The following is a 22,938-nucleotide window of genomic DNA, read 5'->3' as shown; positions in this document are numbered from 1 at the left end:
AGCACAATTGTGTTGGGTTTAATGAGAAATAAGAGCTCAGAGTGTGGTGCCAGCACCATGGGTCAAGGGCTGTGAGAAATCTGGGACGTGTAAAGACAGCTGTCTTCTCAGAGGGGGGAACCCCCTTGTTGCCTCACCAGTTGCCTCATTTCTTGTTCACTTCCTCAGCAAACCACGCTCCGGGGGCAGAGCAGCTGGAGAGCTGTCAGGCAGAGAAGGACCTGGGGGTGTTGGGTGGCTGCGACTGAACACGAGCCAGCAGTGAGCCCGGGGGGCCAGGAAGGCCAAGGGCATCCTGGCTTGTGTCAGCCCCAGCGTGGCCAGCAGGCCCAGGGAGGGGATTGTGCCCCTGTGCTGGGCACTGGGGAGGCTGCAGCTGGAGTGCTGGGTCCAGTTCTGGGCTCCTCAGCATCAGAAGGACATGGAGGTCCTGGAGCGTGTCCAGAGAAGGGCAACCAGGCTGGGGAAGGGGCTGGAGGGCAAATCCTCTGAGGAGCGGCTGAGGGAGCTGGGGGTGCTGAGCCTGGAGAAGAGGAGGCTGAGGGGAGCCCTTCTCCCCACCTGCCCTGCCCTGCCAGGAGGGTGCAGAGAGGTGGGCGCTGGTCTCTTCAGCCAGGGGCCAGGAGCTGCGACAAGGGGCAATGGGCTCAAGCTGCGCCAGGGCAGGGTCAGAGCAGCTGTGAGGAGAGAATTCTTCCCTGGCAGAGTTGTCAGGGCCTGGCCCAGGCTGCCCAGGGAGGGGGCTGAGTCCCTGCCCCTGGGTGTGTTTAACAGAGGGGAGATGAGGTGCTCAGGGAGCTGGTTCAGCACAGGACAGGGACGGTTGGATTTGATCTTTCCCGGCTCTGTGGCCGCAGGGGGCCGCCGCCCTTCAGCCTCCCCGCTGTGAGGAGTTTACCCTGGGCAGGTAACTCTATCGTAAGCTATAAAAAGACCGGGAATTCTCCCGGGGCCTCCCCGCCGCCTCAGCGCTCAGCCCTGGCCGCCATTTCCCGGCGGGAAGAAGCTCGACCCCACCGTGGGCGGGGCATCGTGCCCCGCGCATCTTCCTATTGGCTGTTAGCGGGGAAAGGGGGCGTGGCCCGCTCGCCCAGACACCCTTACTCACCCGGGGGCGGGACCGCCTCCCCGTGCTGCGCGGCGATTGGCTTCTCTCCGGGGGCTGAAGGACGTCAGCTCTCCGCTTCCATTCGATTGGGCGAGCCGGCGGGTCGGGGGCGGGGCCTCGCGAGGCGGTTCCCGACGCGCCGCCGCGGGGGGCGCTGAGGCCGCAGTAGCGCTTGGGCGGCGTCGGGTGAGGACGCTGGTGGAGGCGGCGGCGATGGGTCCCGCGCTGCGCTTCCCGCTCCTGCTCCTCCTGGGGCTGGCCGGCCCCGCGGTCACCCTCGCCGGCTACATCGAGGTGGGCAGGGGCCGGGGGGCGGCCGTTTGGGGGGGGGGGGGGGGGGGGCGCTCCGCTCCGCCGCTCCTCTCCTCTCCTCAGGCGGCGGGGGCGGGCGGGGTGGGCGGAGGGGCCGAGCTCGGACGCTGTCTCCGTCTCCCCGCGGCGCTCCCTTCCCCCCCAGCCCCGAGGCGGCGAGTTACGGGCGGTGGGGTGGGGTGGGGGGGTGTGTGTGTGTGTCGGGAGGCGGTGCGGGTGCCCTCTCGGCCGGGCTGGGCCCGCAGCCGGGCTGCGGTTGCGGGTTGAAGGTGTCTCCGCTCGCCTGGAAGGGCCTGGAGCTCGGCCAGGCTCCCGCAGGGACCTTCCCGGGGCAGCGAGGGGGAGGCGGCGGCGGCGGCGCGTTTGCTCTTGTTGCGGGGGAAGCGCTCGGGCCGCATCGCTGCCCCGGGCAGGGCCCGCGGGGTTTAACAGCTCCCGTCTCGCTGGGATGCTCGTGGGAGGGTTGGGGGGGGGGGGGTGTCGGGTGGGTTTGGGTTTATTTATTTTCCTGGAGGAGTGACCTCTGCATTCTTGGCACGGTAACAAGGGCCCCGAGCTCCAGATTGGTCTAGAAGCTTAGCAGGGTATTAGAGGGCAGTTTCCTAGGGAAAAAGCCTGGGCCAAAGGAGCCCGCTTGGTTCCTCCCCACCGGACACATCCCGAATAAAGCTTCGGGTTGGATCTGTTTCCATTCGGGGGGGGATGCTTAAGATGAGCTTAAATATAATGCTGCCTTAGATGCCGCAGTTCACATCTGTGTATATCCCCATGTGTGTCTCTCTATGCACACATGCAGTATATATACTCCTATCCCAACATATGAAAGCAATTGGGGGGGGGAAATTCTAATTTTATCCCTAAAAATAATATATATGTGTCTATCTGGATCTATGAAAGTGGGGGAGGGGGAGGATTCTAACTTAATCCCTAAGGATAATATATACATGCTCCTATCTTGATGTATGAAATCAATTGGGGGAGGAGGGAGAGGGGGGGAAATTGTAACTGTATCCCTAAAAATACAAGCTTTGTGTTATCCAAAGGGCAAGGTGGCTTGGGAAAAGAAGGCTTTTCCCTTGAAAAACTTTGTGCTCTAACCTGTTTATCGAAGTGAAAGGGGAAAACAACAGTGCAGGGTACGTGCTGAGCCTGGAGCTTAATAATCTACACCCCAGTGGCGCTGGGAAATGCAGGGTGGCCACGGCCACCTGGTATGAGTTCTGGGCTGTTCAGGGATGGCTGAGGAACGGGCTACCTGTGAAGGGCTTGGTTTGGCAGGGTGCAGTAAGGTTTAATGAGCTTGGCTAAGCAGAACAGCCACCTCCACGCGACGCAAAGACCCGGAGCTGGTGGTAACTACTGGCAATAAACATGGTTCTTGAGTATTGTTTAATATATATTTAATATATTCACTGGAATAAGCTGCCCAGAGGGGTGTGGAGTCTCCTTCTCTGGAGAGATTCCAGCCCTGTCTGGATGCTGACCTGTCCTAGGGACCCTGCTTTGGCAGGGGGTTGGACCCCATGAGCTCTGGAGGTCCCTTCCAACCCCTATGATTCTATGATATGCCATGCAGAGTTGGCCTAGGCAATGACTTCTGCTTATTCAGCTGCTGTTCAGGGAGAGTTTTCCACCTACTTTGGGCCAGTCCTTCCAGTTAAACTTCAGTAAATCAATGGGACGTGGGGATCATCTTCACCTTTGGGAAAGAACGTGCGTGGAGGTTATCTTGCAGGAGAGGGAACTTAAGGCTCTGGGGCTGCACAGAGGGAGCCTTGTGAAGGCCAGGATCAGGTTACTTGGCATTGCCTGGGTGGTGGGGGACTGTCCTGGCTGCTCTGCAGTGGCTGTGCTACATCAGATCTCTTCCACCTGCTTGGAAACTCCTCCAGCTGTAGGTCACTTCCTCTGTCACATCCGAGATGGATCCGGCTGCTATGCACGTCCCTTCTGGAACCTGCTGCTTATGAAATGCTACATTGGAAAGCAAATCCCAGCTGGAATTTCATCCCTAAGCCTTGTGTGTCTATCTGATGAAGCAGAACCTGGAGTTGGCACTAGGAAGAGGGGGGGGAGGGTGTGGGGTGGCAAAGGGTTTGGCAGCATCAGACCTCGGCGCTCCAGGAGGGGGTAACCCTGGAGAATGGGGGTGTTGACCTCTTAGAAAAAGGATTAAAATGAAACTGCTCCTGCAGTGAAGCTGCTCTTTCCCAGTGCCTCGTGCTGGGGTTGGTTTGACAGCCTGTGTGTTCCCAGCGCTCCTGTTGTCTCCACCAGCACCAGTCGGTGCTAGTGTGGGGTCACAGTCATGTGGTGGGCTGGCCTGGGAGCCCCTTCTGTCTTGTCCAGCAGCAGAACTCAGGCATTGTAATTCTTGGTTTTGCTGCATCCTCTCCCCTTGGCTTGTCTGGGCCTGGGTGGCAGCATGGTGGGGGGGGGGGGGGAGCTGCAGCTCTGGAGCCTTTCTTGCTGCCAGATCTATTTTCAAGGCAAGGAAGTGGTTCCTTGCTTTTGTACTGTGATGGTTACTGAGCCATTCCAGGTAATGTGATTAAAAATATGCAGGAGATTGATTTATTTTTATAATTGGGGGGGGGAGGAGGAGAAGAGGGAGCAACAGAGATGACGTTTGAAGGGGTTCTGAGTTAAGGAAAATACGTAGCCATGTCTGCAGTTATTAGTTGAGTTGGATTGGCACGGGCCCATTAGGTGGATTTTCTTTCCCTTCATTATCTCAGCTCCCAGTCCCTGTCCCCAGAACACCCAGTAATCTTCTTATCGACCACAATTTGTTTTTCTTTCTTTCCTGCACAGAGGAAGGGGAGTGGTGGGTTTATTTATTATATTAATTCCTTTTTATACACATTATTGGTATGGGAACCTTTGGCTAGGGCGTTCCCAAGCGCCCTGCTCCCTTTTGGGCAGCCCTGGCTTGCTGGCAGATAACCTTTGAGGGTCTCCTTTCCAAATGGATCTGAACACAAGAGCTTCCAGAAGCCATCCATCCCCAGCAGTGGGTGTTTCTCTTTCCACAGTACGTGTCCAAGGGCTGTGTCTGCTCCAGCAGCTGCTGCGTTTTGCTTGTGAAGCCCCCCCCCAAACTCCAAACAGGACACAATTGTGGAGGGACCTCATTGCAGCCTCCCAGTCCCTGAAGGGAGCAGAGGAACAGGAGGGGAATCAGCTTGTTCAAGGGCAGAGACTGGCAGGACAAGGGGGCTGGAGTGAAGCTGGAGGAGGGAAGGGGGAGAGGAGAGATGAGGGGGAAGTTCTTTGCAGAGAGAGTGGTGAGGGGCTGGAAGGGGCTGCCCAGAGAGGGGGTGGGTGCCCCATCCCTGGGGGTGTTCCAGGCCAGGTTGGCTGGGGCCCTGGGCAACCTTGTGTAGCTCCAGGGCTGGAGGTTGGTGTCCCTGCCTGTGGCAGGGGGTTGGAGCTCTGTGACCCTTGGGGTCCCTCCCAACCCAGACCAGTCTGGGATTCTCTGATTCTATGACACCGATCCCAACTGGAAAAATAAATCCATTCTAATTCCATGTATATTCAATGATAACCTGCTCCTGACGTGCCCTCAAGGCCTTTAAAGATGCAAAGTTTCTTTTTTATCACTTGGCCTTTTTCTATAATCGAATCCCAGGCGACGCAGGCTCGATGCTGCTCGTTGGTAATCGCGTTTGCTTTGCGTGGAGGGGTGGGTTTTTCCCCAAAGCTCTCTCAACTGCTCACATCCATTAACCTGCCTGCTTCAAATTACCAGCCTTTGGAGGGTGTGTGTGTGGGGGGTCAAAACCCCAGCTGGTGTGTTTTTAGGGCAGAAATGGGGTGTTTTCACCTGGTTATTTTCTTCTGGTGCTGCGTTAAATTGTATCGCCGACAGAAATACCGGCCTTGTGCGGTTTCTGCAGACCTTGGGGACTTCTAATTGCCTGCTGCATCGAACAAAGAACTCCACCTAGGGGAAATTTCCACTTCTGCGCTGAAAATCCTGAGCAGAAACAGCTCAGTAAAATTCCAAGCTCGTGCCTGTGGCCTTTGGGTTGCTTTCGGTTCCCGAAACTTCACTTCCCGGTGAAGCACTGGGAAAAGAAACCTTCATGTGGACGTGGTCATGTGCTGTGCCTCTTCTAAACCTTCATGGGAACGTGGTTATATGCTGTGCCTCTTCTAAACCTCAACGAAATCCCCTCTGAAGGAAGGGGATGTAGAAGGAAATAAGGCAGATCTGATCTTGCTGGGTGGCTCTGGAGAGTGCCGCGCTGAGGTAAGCTCTGCTCCTTGGAGAAGGCCTTCAGCTCTCCTTGCACCTCCCCTGGAAGATTTATGTTATTTAGGCATTGATGCCTCTGCCAGGGATTAATGGGTGGGGGTTTTTTTGATGTTGGTAATGTGTTTGCTGCGTTGCTGAGGGTTATTTGATGTTCTGAGCTGGATGGGAGCTGTAGTGTAATGACACGCTGCTGCTGCTCCTCCAGCACCTCACGGTGTGAGGAAGGATTGGTGCCACCCTGCTCTCTGTGCTGTTTAGCCTTCTCTTCAGGTGTTGTTTGTATAAGTGCTGCCTTTGCTTTTTCCCCTGTGTTTATGTGTATTTTGGAGGCGTGTGGGCTCACTCTTGTAAACAGAAGTTATTTTGACTGCAGCATCTGCTCCTCCAAATGCACTTAAACCATAACCTTGTTCCTCTGTTGGAGACACGAGAGGAATGTGCCATCCCCAACTACATCTTTCTCACTAGAACAGCAAAGCCTTTACCTCTGCTTCCATGTTTTTGCTTTTTAGGCTCTTCCCATGAACTACTTAGGTTTTCCAAATTGATGTCACCCCTCTAATGCTCACTCTTGTGCCTTTGACTTTCAGTCATGCAGTCAGCACCTCTGAAACGAGATGTTAATTTAAGACAATGCCAGCTCTTAATTGGAGTGCTTCAGGTACTTGGAGCAGCTTAGAGACCCTCCTGGTGAGGCTCCTGCTTCAGAACTGTAGCTTTGTGTTTGTGAGATTGCCCCCTTTTTTCTCCCCAAACCATTCCCTGCCCCTGTACCAGGGATGTTTTGCTTTCTCTGCCCAGCAGCAAGCTTCTCGCTGGCAAATTGCAAAGCCTATCCCTGGTTTTCCCTTACCCTCGACCTTAAATGGAGCCCTTAAGGTGCTTTGTAGGAGTTCTGTGCTCTCCACTGCAGTATTTCCATTTTCAGCCTTTTAGCTGTGAGCACTGATAGGTTTGAGGTTTGTGGGAGCGGATTGACAGCGTTGTGCAGTCTCGGTGTAACTCCCACGTACCTGTGGATGTATGGTTATTGTGTGCTTACTAGTGTGAGGTACAGAACCATGGGATCACTTAGGTTGGAACAGACCTTTAAGATCACAGAGTCCAAGCTCATACTTGGCACTGGGGAGGCTGCAGCTGGAGTGCTGGGTCCAGTTCTGGGCTCCTCAGCATCAGAAGGACATGGAGGTCCTGGAGCGTGTCCAGAGAAGGGCAACCAGGCTGGGGAAGGGGCTGGAGGGCAAATCCTCTGAGGAGCGGCTGAGGGAGCTGGGGGTGTTGAGCCTGGAGAAGAGGAGGCTGAGGGGAGCCCTTCTCCCCACCTCCCCTGCCCTGCCAGGAGGGTGCAGAGAGGTGGGCGCTGGTCTCTTCAGCCAGGGGCCAGGAGCTGGGACAAGGGGCAGTGGGCTCAAGCTGCGCCAGGGCAGGGTCAGAGCAGCTGTGAGGAGAGAATTCTTCCCTGGCAGAGTTGTCAGGGCCTGGCCCAGGCTGCCCAGGGAGGGGGCTGAGTCCCTGCCCCTGGGTGTGTTTAACAGAGGGGAGATGAGGTGCTCAGGGAGCTGGTTTAGCACAGGACAGGAATGGTTGGACTTGATGAGCTTAAAGGGCTTTTCCAACCTGGTGATTCTGTAACCCTGCCTGGTCCATGCCTAGCCCATGTCCTCAAGCACTAATAAAAGCAGTAAGAGGGAAGCTGTGAGCAGAGTAAATTGTTGTGCTGCTTTTAATCCTGGATTGAGGAGAACACCAGGCTTAACTTCTTCCTGCTGGCTTGGGAGGGCTGGTGGTTCCTCACAGGACCCAGCAGACCAAAAAGTAACCCAGGCATGTTACTAGGAGTAGAGCAGGCTGTGCTCCAGGTGGGATGCTGCAGGGGAGAGGAACAAAGCAGCCCTTCCTCACAGAGGCGTCACACAGGGAAATGGGTGTTTTGGCAGAGAGAGCTTGGCTTGGGCTTTCTTTAGAGTAATTTCTTCATGGTAGATTGGCATTTGTTTTACTATCTGAACCCTTGCAGCCATACAGGGGGGATGTATCCCACATGGAGATCTCAGCTGTGGATAGCGCTTTGGTTTTAATTTTTAATCTTGTTCAGCACTACATTTACTACCTTTGCCCCCATCTGCCTCCTCAGTTGGAGTGAAATACATATTTCTGACTGCAATTTAAGCTCTACTGCCTCCTGTGATAAGACAGGAGTTGGAGAGGAGTAGGTGAAGTCACATTCACCTTATAGTATGACTTTTAACTGGTCAAGAAGATCCCACTCCTGCTCCGCTGTCTGATGGGGTTGATGTTTGAACTGCTGAACCTCAGCTCTTACAAGTGTGTGTAAAGGTGCTACAGTTGCACCTTGAGATGAACAGATTGAAATACTCAGTGTCCTGCAAGTGGCAATAAACTCATATACCCAGCAGCAAAGCAAAACACTGCTTGGCTTTATGTCACCAGGTGTCCACCTCTCAGAACTGGGCGCTGCTGAGCTGCTTACCACCAGCCCCTCATAGAACCCTGGGATGGTCTGGGTTGGAAGGGACCCCAAGGGTCCCAGAGCTCCAACCCCCTGCCACAGGCAGGGACACCAACCTCCAGGCCTGGAGCTACACAAGGTTGCCCAGGGCCCCAGCCAACCTGGCCTTGAACACCCCCAGGGATGGGGCACCCACCCCCTCTCTGGGCAGCCCCTTCCAGCCCCTCACCACTCTCTCTGCAAAGAACTTCCCCCTAATCTCTCCTCTCCCCCTTCCCTCCTCCAGCTTCACTCCAGCCCCCTTGTCCTGCCAGTCTCTGCCCTCGAACAAGCTGATTCCCCTCCTGTTCCTCTGCTCCCTTCAGGGACTGGGAGGCTGCAATGAGGTCCCCCCACAGCCTTCTCTTCTCCAGGCTGAGCCAGCCCAGCTCCCTCAGCCTCTCTCTGTAGGGGAGCTGCTCCAGCCCTCTGATCCCCTCCGTGGCTCCTCTGACCCCTCTCCACCAGTCCCACATCTTTCTTGTCCTGGGGCCCCAGCTCTGGACACAGGACTCCAGCTGGGGCCTCCCCAGGGCAGAGCAGAGAGGGACAATCCCCTCCCTGTCCCTGCTGCCACCCCTCTGCTGATGGAGCCCAGGATCCCATCGCCCTTCCCAGCTGCAAGAGAGGACCGATGGCCAGGGCATGGCCTAGAAAGGCTTTTTGTCTCCTCTTACAGGCAGACCTGGTCCCTGAACATTTATGTATGTATTTTTCATCTGTTCTAGAGATTAAGACTTGATCTCTCCTGGCCAAACTCTGCCAAAGATAAGGGCTGGCTTCCCTTGAGGTGTTTATTTTCCCCCTCCCTACAGATCTTCTCTGAAGATGATGGTGTTACACCTCCCAGGAACATCTTTTAGCCATTGGTTGGACCAAGTCCTCCTTCCCAAGCCTGCTAAAGGGTGGCCTGGCTACAGAGCTTAACTGAATCTTCTTTGTGAGTGCTTCCTGGGGGAAGGGGGTTCCTCTTCTGAAGCCCTTGGAAATTTCCCTGCTTATCTCAGCTGCTGGGATTCCCTGCGTGGCCGGGCGGTGCGGCAGGTCGCTGTGGCTAGACGAGCCCTTTATGAAGCAGGCTCTGAAGTTGTTAAATTCCATCCAGTGCCTGAGCTTTAGAGTTTATAGAGGAGACAGAATCAATAATTGCTTGGCTCAGCTGGCTTTGCTGTGTTTTGAGACTAACTGAAAATCATTATGAAACCCTGACTTTGCGCTCCAGCTTTTCAAGCTGCCCAACGCGAAGGGCTTAAAATTCCAGCACAAATGAGACGTGGCCTGAAGAAAAACACCCCTAAAGCTACAGAAAGTGGGAGCTGACTCTTCTTTCCCAGTTGTCTCAGCAAAGCTACACGTGCCTTAGCTCTGGGGTGAGGCCCTGAGTCATCGGTGGCGTTACGGGTTCACCTCGACTACTCATGGCGTGACTGATACGTGGTGGTGGCAGCGTGGCTGGTGTAACTGTGCTTGGATCCTGGGCTTTGGCTCTGTGACAGGGATGCATTTAAGTAATTCCATGCAGCCAACTGCTCTCTAACCAAATCACAACAGTCCAAACTAGATTTTGATTCAGGTCAAGGACAAACACACCCACACACAGAGATGGCTGGGCCATGGCTCCTCTGTACTGTACTAGGTTGTTACTAGGTAGAGCTCTTGTTTAGGAGTAACTAATTGTCATCATTTTACTGATGACTTCATGCTTAAATAGACCCAGCATTGAACTTTGAAAGTTCACCGACCTTGCTTAGATCTTGTTGTCTTCTTCCCACAAACATTTGGGGCTTTGGGTTTTACTTTGACATGTCTGAGGTGTCGCTCAGTCATTTGGGGTTGTTTCTTCGTGGGTTGTATTTTCTCACGTGGCTCCTGTGGTCAGGTTCTTCAGTCTGCTCCCTTAAAGCACAACGGTGCTGGGTGAGGAGACCTCAAAACCCATCATCTGATGGTGTTGTCAGAGATGAATCAGAGGTGAACTGCTGGGTATTTTCCAGGAGTTCCCCTACTCTAACTTCAGTACTGAGATGCTTAAACCAGAAGCCAAGCACTTGCATTTTTGGTCTTGGGGCTTTTCTCTAAAGGCTCTGACGTTATTTTTAGCTCCAGCTCCCTGCCAAAAAGGCTTTGTCCCTTTTGGTGTGGATTTTGGGTTGATGAATCCTGCTAGTTATGATGTCATTGCGTAGAGTGAAGTGACAGCAACAAAAATGATGCCTATACCATCTGTTACAACAGGCATGATGCACTCAGGTTAGATTTCAAGAGGATTTGGATTGTGTGTTGATGACAGAAGCTGCTCTCTGCTTAGACTTATGGCAACCTCCAGCAGAAAGCTTTTAATCACCAGGTTCTGCTGGTGGCTTTGGGCTCGAGATGACGCGTTGCGAGGTCTGAGCTAAATAGTAGGGTTGGTTTGGGGTTGGTTTTTATCAGTGTTTAATCTTTTCCTGTTGATAGAATCATAGAATGGTCTGGGTTGGAAGGGACCCCAAGGGTCACAGAGCTCCAACCCCCCTGCCACAGGCAGGGACACCAACCTCCAGGCCTGGAGCTACACAAGGTTGCCCAGGGCCCCATCATACTTGGGACTAGTGACTTGCCAAAACTGGACCTAGAGGTATCAGTGTGAATTGGTGTAATGCACTGATACCCAACGCTGGTTGAGTCCTTACCCTGGTAGCCTTACAGTAATTGTGGCCTGAAACAGAGAGGGGGCAGCTTTGCTTTCATCTGCTAAGCATTCCTCTCAAAAGATTAACTGCAAAACGTTGCTTCAACCCCCGTGGTTGGAGTTCCCAGTGAGTAGAGCAGCAGCTGAATGGGGACTCTCTCTTTGCATAATTTATCAAAGCCCTTGCTGGAGAAATGGAATTTGATGTTGGGTTGGTTTCTACACACACACACTTAAATTAGATATTAGGGGGAGGTTTTTTTACAGAGAGAGTGGTGGGGGGCTGGAAGGGGCTGCCCAGAGAGGGGGTGGGTGCCCCATCCCTGGGGGTGTTCAAGGCCAGGTTGGCTGGGGCCCTGGGCAACCTTGTGTAGCTCCAGGCCTGGAGGTTGGTGGCCCTGCCTGTGGCAGGGGGTTGGAGCTCTGTGACCCTTGGGGTCCCTTCCAACCCAGACCAGTCTGGGATTCTGTGATTCTATGAAGAGGGTAGGGGGGCTCTTCTGAGGGATCTGAACAGGCTGGACTGATGGGCTAGACCAATGGGATGAGGTTTAACAAGGCCAAGGGCAGAGTGCTGCACATGGGACAGAACAACCCCCAGCAGCTACAGGCTGGGGGGAGACTGGCTGGAGAGCTGTCAGGCAGAGAAGGACCTGGGGGTGTTGGGTAACTGTGACTGAACACGAGCCAGCAGTGTGCCCGGGGGGCCAGGGAGGCCAAGGGCATCCTGGCTTGTGTCAGCCCCAGCGTGGCCAGCAGGCCCAGGGAGGGGATTGTGCCCCTGTGCTGGGCACTGGGGAGGCTGCAGCTGGAGTGCTGGGTCCAGTTCTGGGCTCCTCAGCATCAGAAGGACAGGGAGGTCCTGGAGCGTGTCCAGAGAAGGGCAACCAGGCTGGGGAAGGGGCTGGAGGGCAAATCCTCTGAGGAGTGGTTAAATGTTCCTAAGTGGTTTGAGGTGCAGGGTTTCACGTATCTGCTTCCATTTCCAGAGGCTTTAAGCAGAGCATCTTAGCTTCAGCTCTGGAAACACCAAGTGGTGGATATAGCTGTGGAGTGGGTTGGTTTCTTTACCTGGTAGCTGGGCAGAAAGCTGGGACTTTGTGTTTGTGCTGTATTGGTGTGTCAGAGTACACGGTGCCAGGGGCTTACCTGGGCAAGAGCCAGACCCCCTGAAGAGGCCAAGTGAGTCCTCAGTGGGACTCAAGGGATAAAGTTTGGGTCCTGGGGATGCACAAAGCTTGAGCTTGGGACAGATCACTGTGTCACAGCAGGAAAAGGCTCTCTGGAGGCTTTAAAAACCAGGGGGGGGGGGGAAGTGTTCCTGCCCCCGTCGCTCCTGATAAATGCTGCCTTGTTCAAATTGCATCAACACTTGCTCTGCAACAAAGCCAGGCAGTTTGGGGATCTTCTGCTGAGGGCAACAGCCACTTTCTGGGAAGCAATTTCCCAGTAACAAAGGGGGGAGATGGATGGCCTGCCAGAGCCCAGCCCTGACGCAGTGTCATGTTGGGCTGCTGGCTCCCTGCAGCGGCTGCGGCTGGCTGAGGGGCTGGGGTCCCTCTCCTCCTCCTGAAGCTCTTCAGGGTGTTGTGAGCAGCCTCTTTGCTCTCTGCACTGCCTGCACAAGGTGCATTTGAGTTTGGAACTAAGAACTTAAAGCTGAATCCCAAGAGCTTCTCTCTGCTGCCTGTGTTTGAATCTCTAGTGCCCTGAGGCTTGAGTGCCTTGAGCGCCCTTTGGGGCTGTAGAGAGGTGGGTGATGGTCTCTTCAGCCGAGGGCCAGGAGATGGGACAAGGGGCAATGGGCTCAAGCTGCGCCAGGGCAGGGTCAGAGCAGCTGTGAGGAGAGAATTCTTCCCTGGCAGAGTTGTCAGGACCTGGCCCAGGCTGCCCAGGGAGGGAGCAAGGGGACAAGGGGAAATGGCCTCAAGCTGCACCAGGGCAGATGTATTTTGAGAGCACTGGCTGGTGTTGTACCTCTTAGTTGTGCCTGTGCAAACAGCTCAAGGGGCTCCTCCAGAGGGAGGGTGATGAAGATACCCACTAAACTTTGGGCTGCAAGGTTCACCTCTAGTGTGGAAGAGAAGTGAGGAGTGCTGCTGTGTAAGAGGACAGGGCAGCAGCAGGGATGGTTCCTTTGTCTCATTGTCCTTGGGTTCAGTCTGATTTTTTTTCCCCCTCTCACCATCTCAGGAAGATTGTTACAAAAAGCTCTGTTGTTCCTCCTCCCCATGATGTGAGTGGCTGAGGGCTTTACTCCTACCATTCTGGTGTTTTATTTAGTAGCCTCTAATGTTTAAATTTATTTTGATCATATAACTGAGGGCAGAGGAGGCATTTAGCTCCAGCTGGCAGCAAAGGTAAAGAGTCTGAGATGGGCTGTTTGTAGCTAAACTTTGAGCAGCTGTTCCCCCCGTGCTGACTTTGAGACACATTGCTCCTTACACAGTTACTCATCTATATATTTTAAGAAGATGCTGCCCAGGGAGGGGGCTGAGTCCCTGCCCCTGGGTGTGTTTAACAGAGGGGAGATGAGGTGCTCAGGGAGCTGGTTCAGCTTAGGATGGGAATGGTTGGACTCAGTGATCTTAAAGGTCTTTTCCAACCTGTGAGAACTAACTTTGGGCACGTGGAGAGGCCCCAAAGCAATGGACTCTGCTTATTATTGTGCTGCTTGTTCCTGCCTCTCTGGGCTGGTATGTACATCCCTTTTCTTGACAGGTGTAATGCCAAAAATACACCCCCCAACAGCATCATGCCACTGGATAGTCAGACCATTTTCTTTGCTGTCCAGGCTTTAGAACTGCCAGGCAGCCCTGACACACAGGAGTTTGTTTTGTGCCTGTTACTAAACCTGTTTTCCTCCCAGAACTGGTGTTACTGAGTGCAGTATTCCTCAGGTATAACTAAGATGGTTGGTAAAGAGCTCCTTTGGGCTCAGTGTTCTGGTTTGGGAGGTTTTGGGGTTGGTTTTTTGTTCTATGAAGATGTCCAAAACGTGGCTGTGAGACTGAGATCTGTTTCTATCTGCCTCCTGTTATTGCATCATCAAGCTGTGGTTTCAAAAGTGGCTTTTTCAAGTTCTGTTAATGATTGGAGGCATCTGAGTATCTTCCTTAGTGCTGACACACAGCAGTGATTTGCCTGCTTAATATTTACAACCAGGATGACTCCAGAGCTGTGTTTCTGGGTTAAAAAAACACCTTATTGGGCCAGTCAAGCAGTGAAAAACAAACCCACTGCTCCCCAGGGTTAGAACTCTCCCTCCTTTGACTTTCAGTGAGTGCTGTTGGAACTGCTCAGCCCGTGGGTAGGAAAATGGAGAGTGGCACAGAGCATCAATGCACAGATCAATCTCTCCTCGGGCCCAGGCCTGGTGATGGGGTTTACAGGGCAAGTCAAGCGTTTCCACTGCTGTCTGTATCTGCTTGTAGAGTCAAGGAAAGCCAAACTTGCTTGTGATGGCTCACCATCTCTCTCTCTTTCTCTCTCTCTTGCTTCTGTGGGTATTGCATTGAATAACAGCATCTGAGCAGGCAAAAAAATGCTTCTCTGTGAAAGGAGAGGATCCTCCCCCTCTGCTCTGCCCTGGCCAGGCCCCACCTGGAGCATTGTGTCCAGTTCTGGGCTCCCTGGGATAAACCAGCCAGGGATCTCCTGGAGAGAGTCCAGAGGAGGCTACAAAGGGGATGAAGGGCCTGGAGCATCTCCCCTGTGAGGAAAGGCTGAGTGAGCTGGGGCTGTTCAGCCTGGAGAGAAGCAGCCTGAGAGGGGATCTGATCAATGGGTCTAAAGATCTGAAGGGTGGGACACAGGGGGCCATGGGCAGCCTCTGCTCAGTGTCTGTGGGGACAGGACAAGGGGTGATGGGCTCAAGTTGGAGCTCAGGGAGGTGTGGAGTCTCCTTCTCTGGAGATCTTCCAGCCCTGCCTGGACCTGTGCAACCTGTTGGGAAGGGACCCCAAGGGTCACAGAGCTCCAACCCCCCTGCCACAGGCAGGGACACCAACCTCCAGGCCTGGAGCTACACAAGGTTGCCCAGGGCCCCATCCAACCTGGTCCTGAACACCCCCAGGGATGGGGCACCCACCCCCTCTCTGGGCAGCCCCTTCCAGCCCCTCACCACTCTCTCTGCCCTGGGATGTGACGCAGCCCAAGGACCTGGACAGTTCAGCGTGTGAAATCAGATGTGGTTGTGTGATGCAGAGAACAGGTTAAATGGGAAATATTTCAAGCTCCAGGCCAGCTTCTGTTGAACTAGTTTTACTTCTCTGGTTGGGCAAAATCAATGAAGGGGATCTCAGCCCAGCCAGCTTGGGTCTGTGCTATAAATTACCACTTAATTTTCTAATAGCATTAAGCAGTTATTCTAAGTAGAGATCTGTTGCTTCCCTTAAAGCAAGTGTTTAATATATCCATTAGAGTTGGGCATGCTAGCCCAGCTCTGGTATGGTGCTGTGACTGTGAAAACCTGGCTGATAAATGAATGCTTTTGCAATAAAATGCTACTAAATTAGTCAGGGTTGCTTTGAAAGAGTGAAAAAATTGCATTCCACTAAGTCTTTCCTGAGGTCTTTTGCTCTCTGGGACCCTGCTCAGACCTTTTGGGGTGCTTCCTGGAGCACAGGGAGTTCCACACCAATGTGGGGAAGAACTTTTCCCCAGTGAGGGTGAGGGAGCCCTGGGACAGGCTGCCCAGGGGGTGTGGAGTCTCCTTCTCTGGAGAGATTCCAGCCCTGTCTGGACACCGCCCTGTGTGCCCTGTCCTAGGGACCCTGCTTTGGCAGGGGGCTGGACCCAAGAGCTCTGGAGGTCCCTCCCAACCCCTGTGATTCTCTGATTCCAGGTTGGAAATGTCATTTGGACTGTTTGGAAGGAATAATTACTGATTCATTTCTTGGGTTTTGTGCTTTCCCCCACCCCTATCAAACTGTGACTTTAGGGATGGGAAGCCCTGGGCAACCTTGTGTAGCTCCAGGGCTGGAGGTTGGTGGCCCTGCCTGTGGCAGGGGGGTTGGAACTGTGTGATCCCTGGGGTCTCTTCCAGCCCATTCTGTGTTTCTAAATGATCAGCATGGCCCACAGAGCTCGAGCAGAGTTAGTGATGCCCATTGAATCATTTCATCATAGGGAAGCCGGTGTGCAGCCTAATTATGGGCTGTAATCATTCCTGATGAGTGTTTGATCACGTTCCCAAACACTTGCAGCCCATGCCCACAAATCACCCAGCTGAACAGCATCTCTAAAGGGAGGGGAACATGAGCTCATGAGGGCTGGAAGCCAAACTGCCTTACAGACTGTGTTCCTGCTCCCTATCGCCATGCGTGCGGCCCTTTGTTATCTGGAGCGGTCAGATGGGTGGTGAGGCTGAGGAACCACAAGGTTCCTGCACTGGGCTCAGCACTGCAGGGGGTTTGCTGACGCTCTCTGGGAGCTTCATGCCACCTCTAAAAGAAATAGGCTGGTTTTAGGGTGTGTTTCATAGTGGTTTGGGGTTTTTTTTTGTTCCTTCTTGGGATGCTGAACCACTTCAAAGAGCTGGTAAAGGTTGGGGCTTTGCCTGCCTGGTGTGAATCACAGAGTCGTAGGGGTTGGAAGGGACCTGAAAGTTCTTCTGCATGTTGGTGCAGAACTCCCTGTGCCCTAATTTGCAGCCATTGCCCCTTGTCCTGTCTCCACAGACACTGAGAAGGGGCGGCCCATGTCCCCCTGTGTCCCACCTTTCAGATCTTTATAAGATCCCCCTCTTAGTCTTCTCTTCTCAAGACTGAGCAGCCCCAGCTTACTCAGCCTTTCCTCACAGGGGAGATGCCCCAGGCCCTTCATCCCCTTCGTAGCCTCCTCTGGACTCTCTCCAGGAGATCCCTGGCTGGTTTATCCCAGGGAGCCCAGAACTGGACACAATGCTCCAGGTGGGGCCTGACCAGGGCAGAGCAGAGGGGGAGGATCCCCTCCTGTGACCTGCTGCCCACACTCCTCTTGCTGCCCCCAGGATCCCATTGTCCTTCTTGGCCCCGGGGCACACTGCTGGCTCATGGCCACCCTGTCACCCACCAGCACCCCCAGGTCCTTCTCCACAGAGCTCCTCTCCAGCAGCTCCCCCCCAGCCTGTCCTGATTCCAGCAGTTATTCCTTCCCAGGTGCCAGACTCTCCACTTGCTTCTGTTAAACCCCACCTGGTCTCTCCCTGCCCAGCTCTCCAGCCTGGCCAGGTCTGTGTCCTGTGTGTCAGCCACTCCTCCCAGCTCTGTGTCATCAGTGTTAATGAATTACCCGTGTCACTCCTGTCCCCTCAGGAGTCAGGGGTGAGATGTCCATGTGTGTGTGACTCCCGGATGGGTTTTAATTCAGACGTTATTTCTGCTTGGAACAAATTGTTTTGAGGTGATGAAAGATTTCATAAATCTACGTTTCTGGGTATTATGGGATGCCTGTAGCCTGGTAACTGTGGACATTTATATTTGTGAACTCAGGTGTAGCTGGAGTGCCTTGAGATGGAAAGGACTCATTATTGAAGCACGTGGGGATGGTACTTGCAGACTAGCACAGCTCTGGACTGACCCGTGTGTGTGCTGGCAGCAGTGCAACCTTTCCCCAGGACCAGTGGTGGTGCATCCCAACAGCTCTATAACCAATGTCAGACCTGGAGGGAGAGGTAGAGGTTTTTCTGAAGAGGAGTGAAATGCCATGATATCATAGACACGTTGCTTAGGTTGTGTTATGTAGCTCCTGATTGTCCAGGGAGGTGAAATTATCCTGTGGACATTGTCTTCAGAATCCCAGCATCCAGGTTGGAAAAGCCCTTTAAGATCATTGAGTCCAACCATTCCTGTCCTGTGCTAAAGCGGCTCCCTGAGCACCTCATCTCCCCTCTGTTAAACACACCCAGGGGCAGGGACTCAGCCCCCTCCCTGGGCAGCCTGGGCCAGGCCCTGACAACTCTGCCAGGGAAGAATTCTCTCCTCACAGCTGCTCTGACCCTGCCCTGGCGCAGCTTGAGCCCATTGCCCCTTGTCCCAGCTCCTGGCCCCTGGCTGCAGAGACCAGCGCCCACCTCTCTGCACCCTCCTGGCAGGGCAGGGGAGGTGGGGAGAAGGGCTCCCCCCAGCCTGTAGCTGCTGGGGGTTGTTCTGTCCCATGTGCAGCACTCTGCACTTGGCCTTGTTAAACCTTATCCCGTTGGTCTCAGCCCATGGATCCAACCTGTTCAGATCCCTCAGAAGAGCCTCCCTACCCTCAAGCAGATCAACACTTCCTCCCAGCTTGGTATTATCTCCAGATTTACTGAGGGAACACTCACAATCCCTTCATCAGGGTTTCAGTGGATGATTTAGCATATGAGGACAGGTTAACTCATGCTGATGTTTCCATTTGCTGGCTGGCTAACAAGGTGTCTTGAGTCTCCATGGATCAGGTGCCCAAATAATTACATGGGGGAGCATTAATTAGCTTTGCACATGAGGCAGAATGACAACATGGATTGGAGCGGTGAGGGGTTGAGGGTTAAACCCAGCTGAGCCCCCTGACAGAGACCTTAGCCCAGTCACTTGACTTGAGGCTGTAGTTTAGCCCAGCTGTGGCTGGGTCTGGTGTCCATGTGCTGGGATGCAGAATGGCTCTGTGGAGAAGGGCCCTGTCACTGTGCTCTGCTGAGAAGGGGAAGGAAGCTGCCCAGAGCACAGCCACAGCCATGGGATGTGAAACCCAGTCCCCATGTCCCTGTGAGGGGGGGAAGGCAGCCCTGCTGCTCTGGACCTCCCTGTAAGGCTTACTAGTGGCACCAGAGCACTGCAGACCTCTTCTCTCAGCCTTGGATTCTCTGGGTGGCTTTTGTGGTAGGCTCTTCCAGTGGTGGCTGTTATGTGGGAGCTGTGGGAGCTGGAGGTCTGTCACTTCATCTGGTGTAAAGGACTCTGCTCTGGCTAAGGTAACACTCAGGGAATGTTCCAGCTGGGTCCTGCTGGACTCTGTCTCTCCAGCAGTAGAAAAGAGGATGCCAGAGGCAACCACCATCTTGCACAAACAACTTCAGGAAGCCAAGGCTGGACTTGGATAGTGGTTTTTACTGAATTTGATCCCTGCTTCCCAAGACTTAACTACACACCAGCACTGCCTGCAGCCCTGCTTTCCCTATCAGCCTGGAGCAGCTTGTGAGTGTGAATGTCTGACAGGGAGATTATCAGAGCAGTGACTCACGTAGGCTTGGTTTATGGAACGTGATAAACTAGAGGAGGAGAGGGAAAACAATTTCCTATCTCCTTAGAGCAAATTACAGGGGCAAAAAAAAAAGGCTGTCCCTGAGTCAGAGGTACCAGACGCTCCCATTTTCTTCGAGGGCAGAGCAGTAGGGGAGGGTTTAGGGTTTAGCATAGGATGGGAATGGTTGGAATCGATCTTGCAGCTCTGAAGGTCAGTGGCATCCTGGGCTCCATCAGCAGAGGGGTGGCAGCAGGGACAGGGAGGGGATTGTCCCTCTCTGCTCTGCCCTGGGGAGGCCCCAGCTGGAGTCCTGTGTCCAGAGCTGGGGCCCCAGGACAAGAAAGATGTGGGACTGGTGGAGAGGGGTCAGAGGAGCCCCGGAGGGGATCAGAGGGCTGGAGCAGCTCCCCTACGGAGAGAGGCTGAGGGAGCTGGGCTGGCTCAGCCTGGAGAAGAGAAGGCTGTGGGGGGACCTCATTGCAGCCTCCCAGTCCCTGAAGGGAGCAGAGGAACAGGAGGGGAATCAGCTTGTTCAAGGGCAGAGACTGGCAGGACAAGGGGGCTGGAGTGAAGCTGGAGGAGGGAAGGGTGAGAGGAGAGATTAGGGGGAAGTTCTTTGCAGAGAGAGTGGTGAGGGGCTGGAAGGGGCTGCCCAGAGAGGGGGTGGGTGCCCCATCCCTGGGGGTGTTCAAGGCCAGGTTGGCTGGGGCCCTGGGCAACCTTGTGTAGCTCCAGGCCTGGAGGTTGGTGTCCCTGCCTGTGGCAGGGGGTTGGAGCTCTGTGATGCTTGGGATCCCTTCCAACCCAGACCATCCTCTGATTCTCTGATCTTAAAGGTCTCTTCCAACCTCGTGCTTCTGTGATTCAGGCTCCAGTGCTGTTTTGCTCTTTGTAACTCTGACGTTGCCTGTTGGCACACAGGAAAGCCCATAGCTTGTCTCTTGAACTTCCTAGTGCTTGAGGCAGCAGGTTAGCTGTGAACAGCAGGGATTTAACTCCAAACCCCACCCCAGGGAGAGCCCCAGAGCTCCCACGCTGCTTCTCTGCCGGTGCAGGATCCTCTATGGCAAGAAGTCACTGAAGGACGAGCAGGATGAGAACTCTGCCTGTTCCAACAAGCCCAACTCAAGCCAAAAGCTGCTTCACTGAGATTTCTGCCATGGAAATTCAAAAGCAAACACGGGGCTGGTATTATCAGCTCACACCAGATCTGCCTGAGGACAATAATTCTTCCTGCCTTGGCCCCCTGCCCACCTGCATTATTGTAATTATCAGCAATTTAAAAAAAAAAAATTAAAAAAATAAAGCAATAAAGCTGGGATGAGCTGCTGGTCTGTAGATTTACTGCCTGCTGTGTCAGGCATTCATTAGCCTTCCTGGGCTCAGGCCACCTCACTGCTGAATAAAGGCAGGAAGGGAAGCTGAGGAAACAAAGCCTGAAGCACTGTTTGGATGGGGGATTGGAAGCTCTTGCTTGTGATTACAAGTTATAAAATCCCAAACTGAGGTGAATTCGAAGTTATTCTGTTCAGAGGTTCTTGCACACTGAGTCCCTGGGCTGACTTCCCTCTCTCTTGAAGTGTAGCCTTGGTTTCCTGAGCTCTGGCTTGTTGTGACTGTGAATTCTCAGGTGAGATTGACTGTGATGGACACGGGGTGCAAGGGCTGTGTGGGGTGGTGAGACCTGGCAAGGCTCAGCTCTACAATCCCCACCCAGCTGTTCTCCTGAAAGCTCCAGCCTAATGCTTCCCATTGGATCTCTGTGTTAGAGTTTGTGATGGCAGCATCTCTTCCTGATGACTTTTTTTTCTTGTTTCTTTGTTTAATCTGCCTTCTGCCAAGGGCTGGCCTCTCCTTAAGGAAGGAGAGGTGCCCAGGAGCTTCAGCTGTGTAGACAGCAGTAATGTGGGGCGTGCAGCTGGACTTCAGAGCAGCTGACTGTTCCCACGTGATAGCTACAGATGTGGAGCAGAGTTGAGGTGCTGGAACCTGTTCTCTTCTCTGGACAGGCCAGAAAATGTATTTTTAGGAAAAAAAAAAAATAGGCAATGTAGGGGGTTGGGGTTTGGGGTTTTTTTTTAGTTTCTTTTCCCCTCCCTCCTTTCATGAAGTGTAGTTAAACTGCGTAGGGACTGTGCTGAACATCATGTTCTGAAGTCCCTCAGGTTATGCTTCATCTGCATTCTGATTTAATAACCATAGAATCACAGGATGATGATCTGGGTTGGAAGGGACCCCAAGGGTCACAGAGCTCCAACCCCCCTGCCACAGGCAGGGCCACCAACCTCCAGGCCTGGAGCTACACAAGGTTGCCCAGGGCCCAGATAGGAATTGCTACAGGTTGTTGTACCCAGCATTGAAGTAGAGGAATAGTAGAGAGCAGAAATGAGTTGAGTTCAGGAAAAAATCCTTCCTAAAGCACAGCAGTGTGGTGTGCTGTGCCCATAATCTCTCTAGCCTTGCCATCCCTCCTTTGAGATGGTGGATACTTGCAGGAAGAAAAGGCAGGGTGCTTTATCACACATACAAACAGGAGGGGAATCAGCTTGTTAAAGAGTAGACAATGGCAGGACAAAGGGGGATGGAGTGAAGCTGGAGGAGGGAAGGGTGAGAGGAGAGATGAGGGGGAAGTTCTTTGCAGAGAGAGTGGTGAGGGGCTGGAAGGGGCTGCCCAGAGAGGGGGTGGGTGCCCCATCCCTGGGGGTGTTCAAGGCCAGGTTGGCTGGGGCCCTGGGCAACCTTGTGTAGCTCCAGGCCTGGAGGTTGGTGTCCCTGCCTGTGGCAGGGGGGTTGGAGCTCTGTGATCCTTGGGGTCCCTTCCAACCCATGCCATTCTCTGATTCTATGATCAGGGCATGGAGCCCAGGCATCTGGATGGGTACAGCTCACCCATCAAGCCCTCTGTCACAAGCTGAAGAGGCCAGTAGTAAATAAAAGGCTGGATACTTGGGCAGAGATGCTTCCATCAGAGAAGGAGAAGATTTAGGGGTTCAAATTCCAGTGTTTCAGGACCATAAATCAGGCACTGTGTGACAGGGTGAGGAATTTAACTGACATTAACTGGCCAGAGATTTACGTGTTTATGGAATCAAATGCTACCTTGGTCTTGGAAAGCAATCTGGATCATCCAATTAGACCCAAAAGCAGAGCAGAATTTATCATGAAACATCTCATAAAACTGATTGCCAGCGAGGAAACTCATAGTTTATGTAACAGTCTCTTCCCAAAGAATATTCTTCTTGCTCTTATGTTAAAGATATCATTCATGGGATAGTAGCTCCTAAACTGATGTTCACCAAGGATGTACCCAACTGGATGACTTCCCTTCTGTTATGTGTAGGTTGCCCCCCCTGAGCTGCCAGCCTGCTTATTTGAGAGATGGAATAGATGCTCCCCAGCACTAGAAGAGCTGGCTGTTTCCATTTATGGCTGGGAAATTCCCAGAGAAAACCATGCTCTCAGTTTGGTCATCCCTCTGCTATGTGGAGCAGGGGAATTCTCTGAAGTGTACTGAAGAGCTTAATGAAGGATAGGGCTTTATCCCAAGCTTTGTGCTGGCTTATGTGTTGTTCCCTTTTCCAAAATGATGCTTGACTGGAGGCTGGCATCATCAGGCTGAGCAATACACTTCCATGTTTGGTACCCCAGAGGCAATTGTGGGGGGCAACAGCAACTTTGTCCCAAAACCTCTTGTTAGGTGACTTCAGTAACAGTGTTGGAGGTTTGGCTTCTGCTGTTAGGATGATCTGCCTGAGGGTAGGGAGGCTCTTCTGAGGGATCTGAACAGGCTGGATCCATGGGCTGAGACCAACAGGATGAGGTTTAACCAGGCCAAGGGCAGAGTGCTGCACATGGGACAGAACAACCCCCAGCAG

The 22,938-nt window shown here is 53.5% G+C and overlaps 1 protein-coding gene across 3 annotated transcripts in view; it reads left to right on the top strand.

The window, feature by feature from the left end:
• Positions 1–1,297: 1,297 nt before the first annotated feature.
• Positions 1,298–22,938, top strand: part of APLP2 (amyloid beta precursor like protein 2) — a 53,573-nt gene continuing 31,932 nt past the window's right edge. For all 3 annotated transcript variants that reach the window (XM_084275076.1, XM_084275075.1, XM_084275077.1), the window contains exon 1: positions 1,298–1,402. In XM_084275076.1, coding sequence (XP_084131202.1) covers positions 1,322–1,402 — 81 coding nt within the window. In that variant the 5' untranslated portion in view covers positions 1,298–1,321. The remainder of the gene's footprint in view (positions 1,403–22,938) is intronic.

Source organism: Gallinula chloropus, assembly GCF_964237585.1.
Source record: "Gallinula chloropus genome assembly, chromosome: 24".
NCBI classification, from domain to species: domain Eukaryota; kingdom Metazoa; phylum Chordata; class Aves; order Gruiformes; family Rallidae; genus Gallinula; species Gallinula chloropus.
This window is presented reverse-complemented; position numbering and strand designations above follow the sequence as displayed.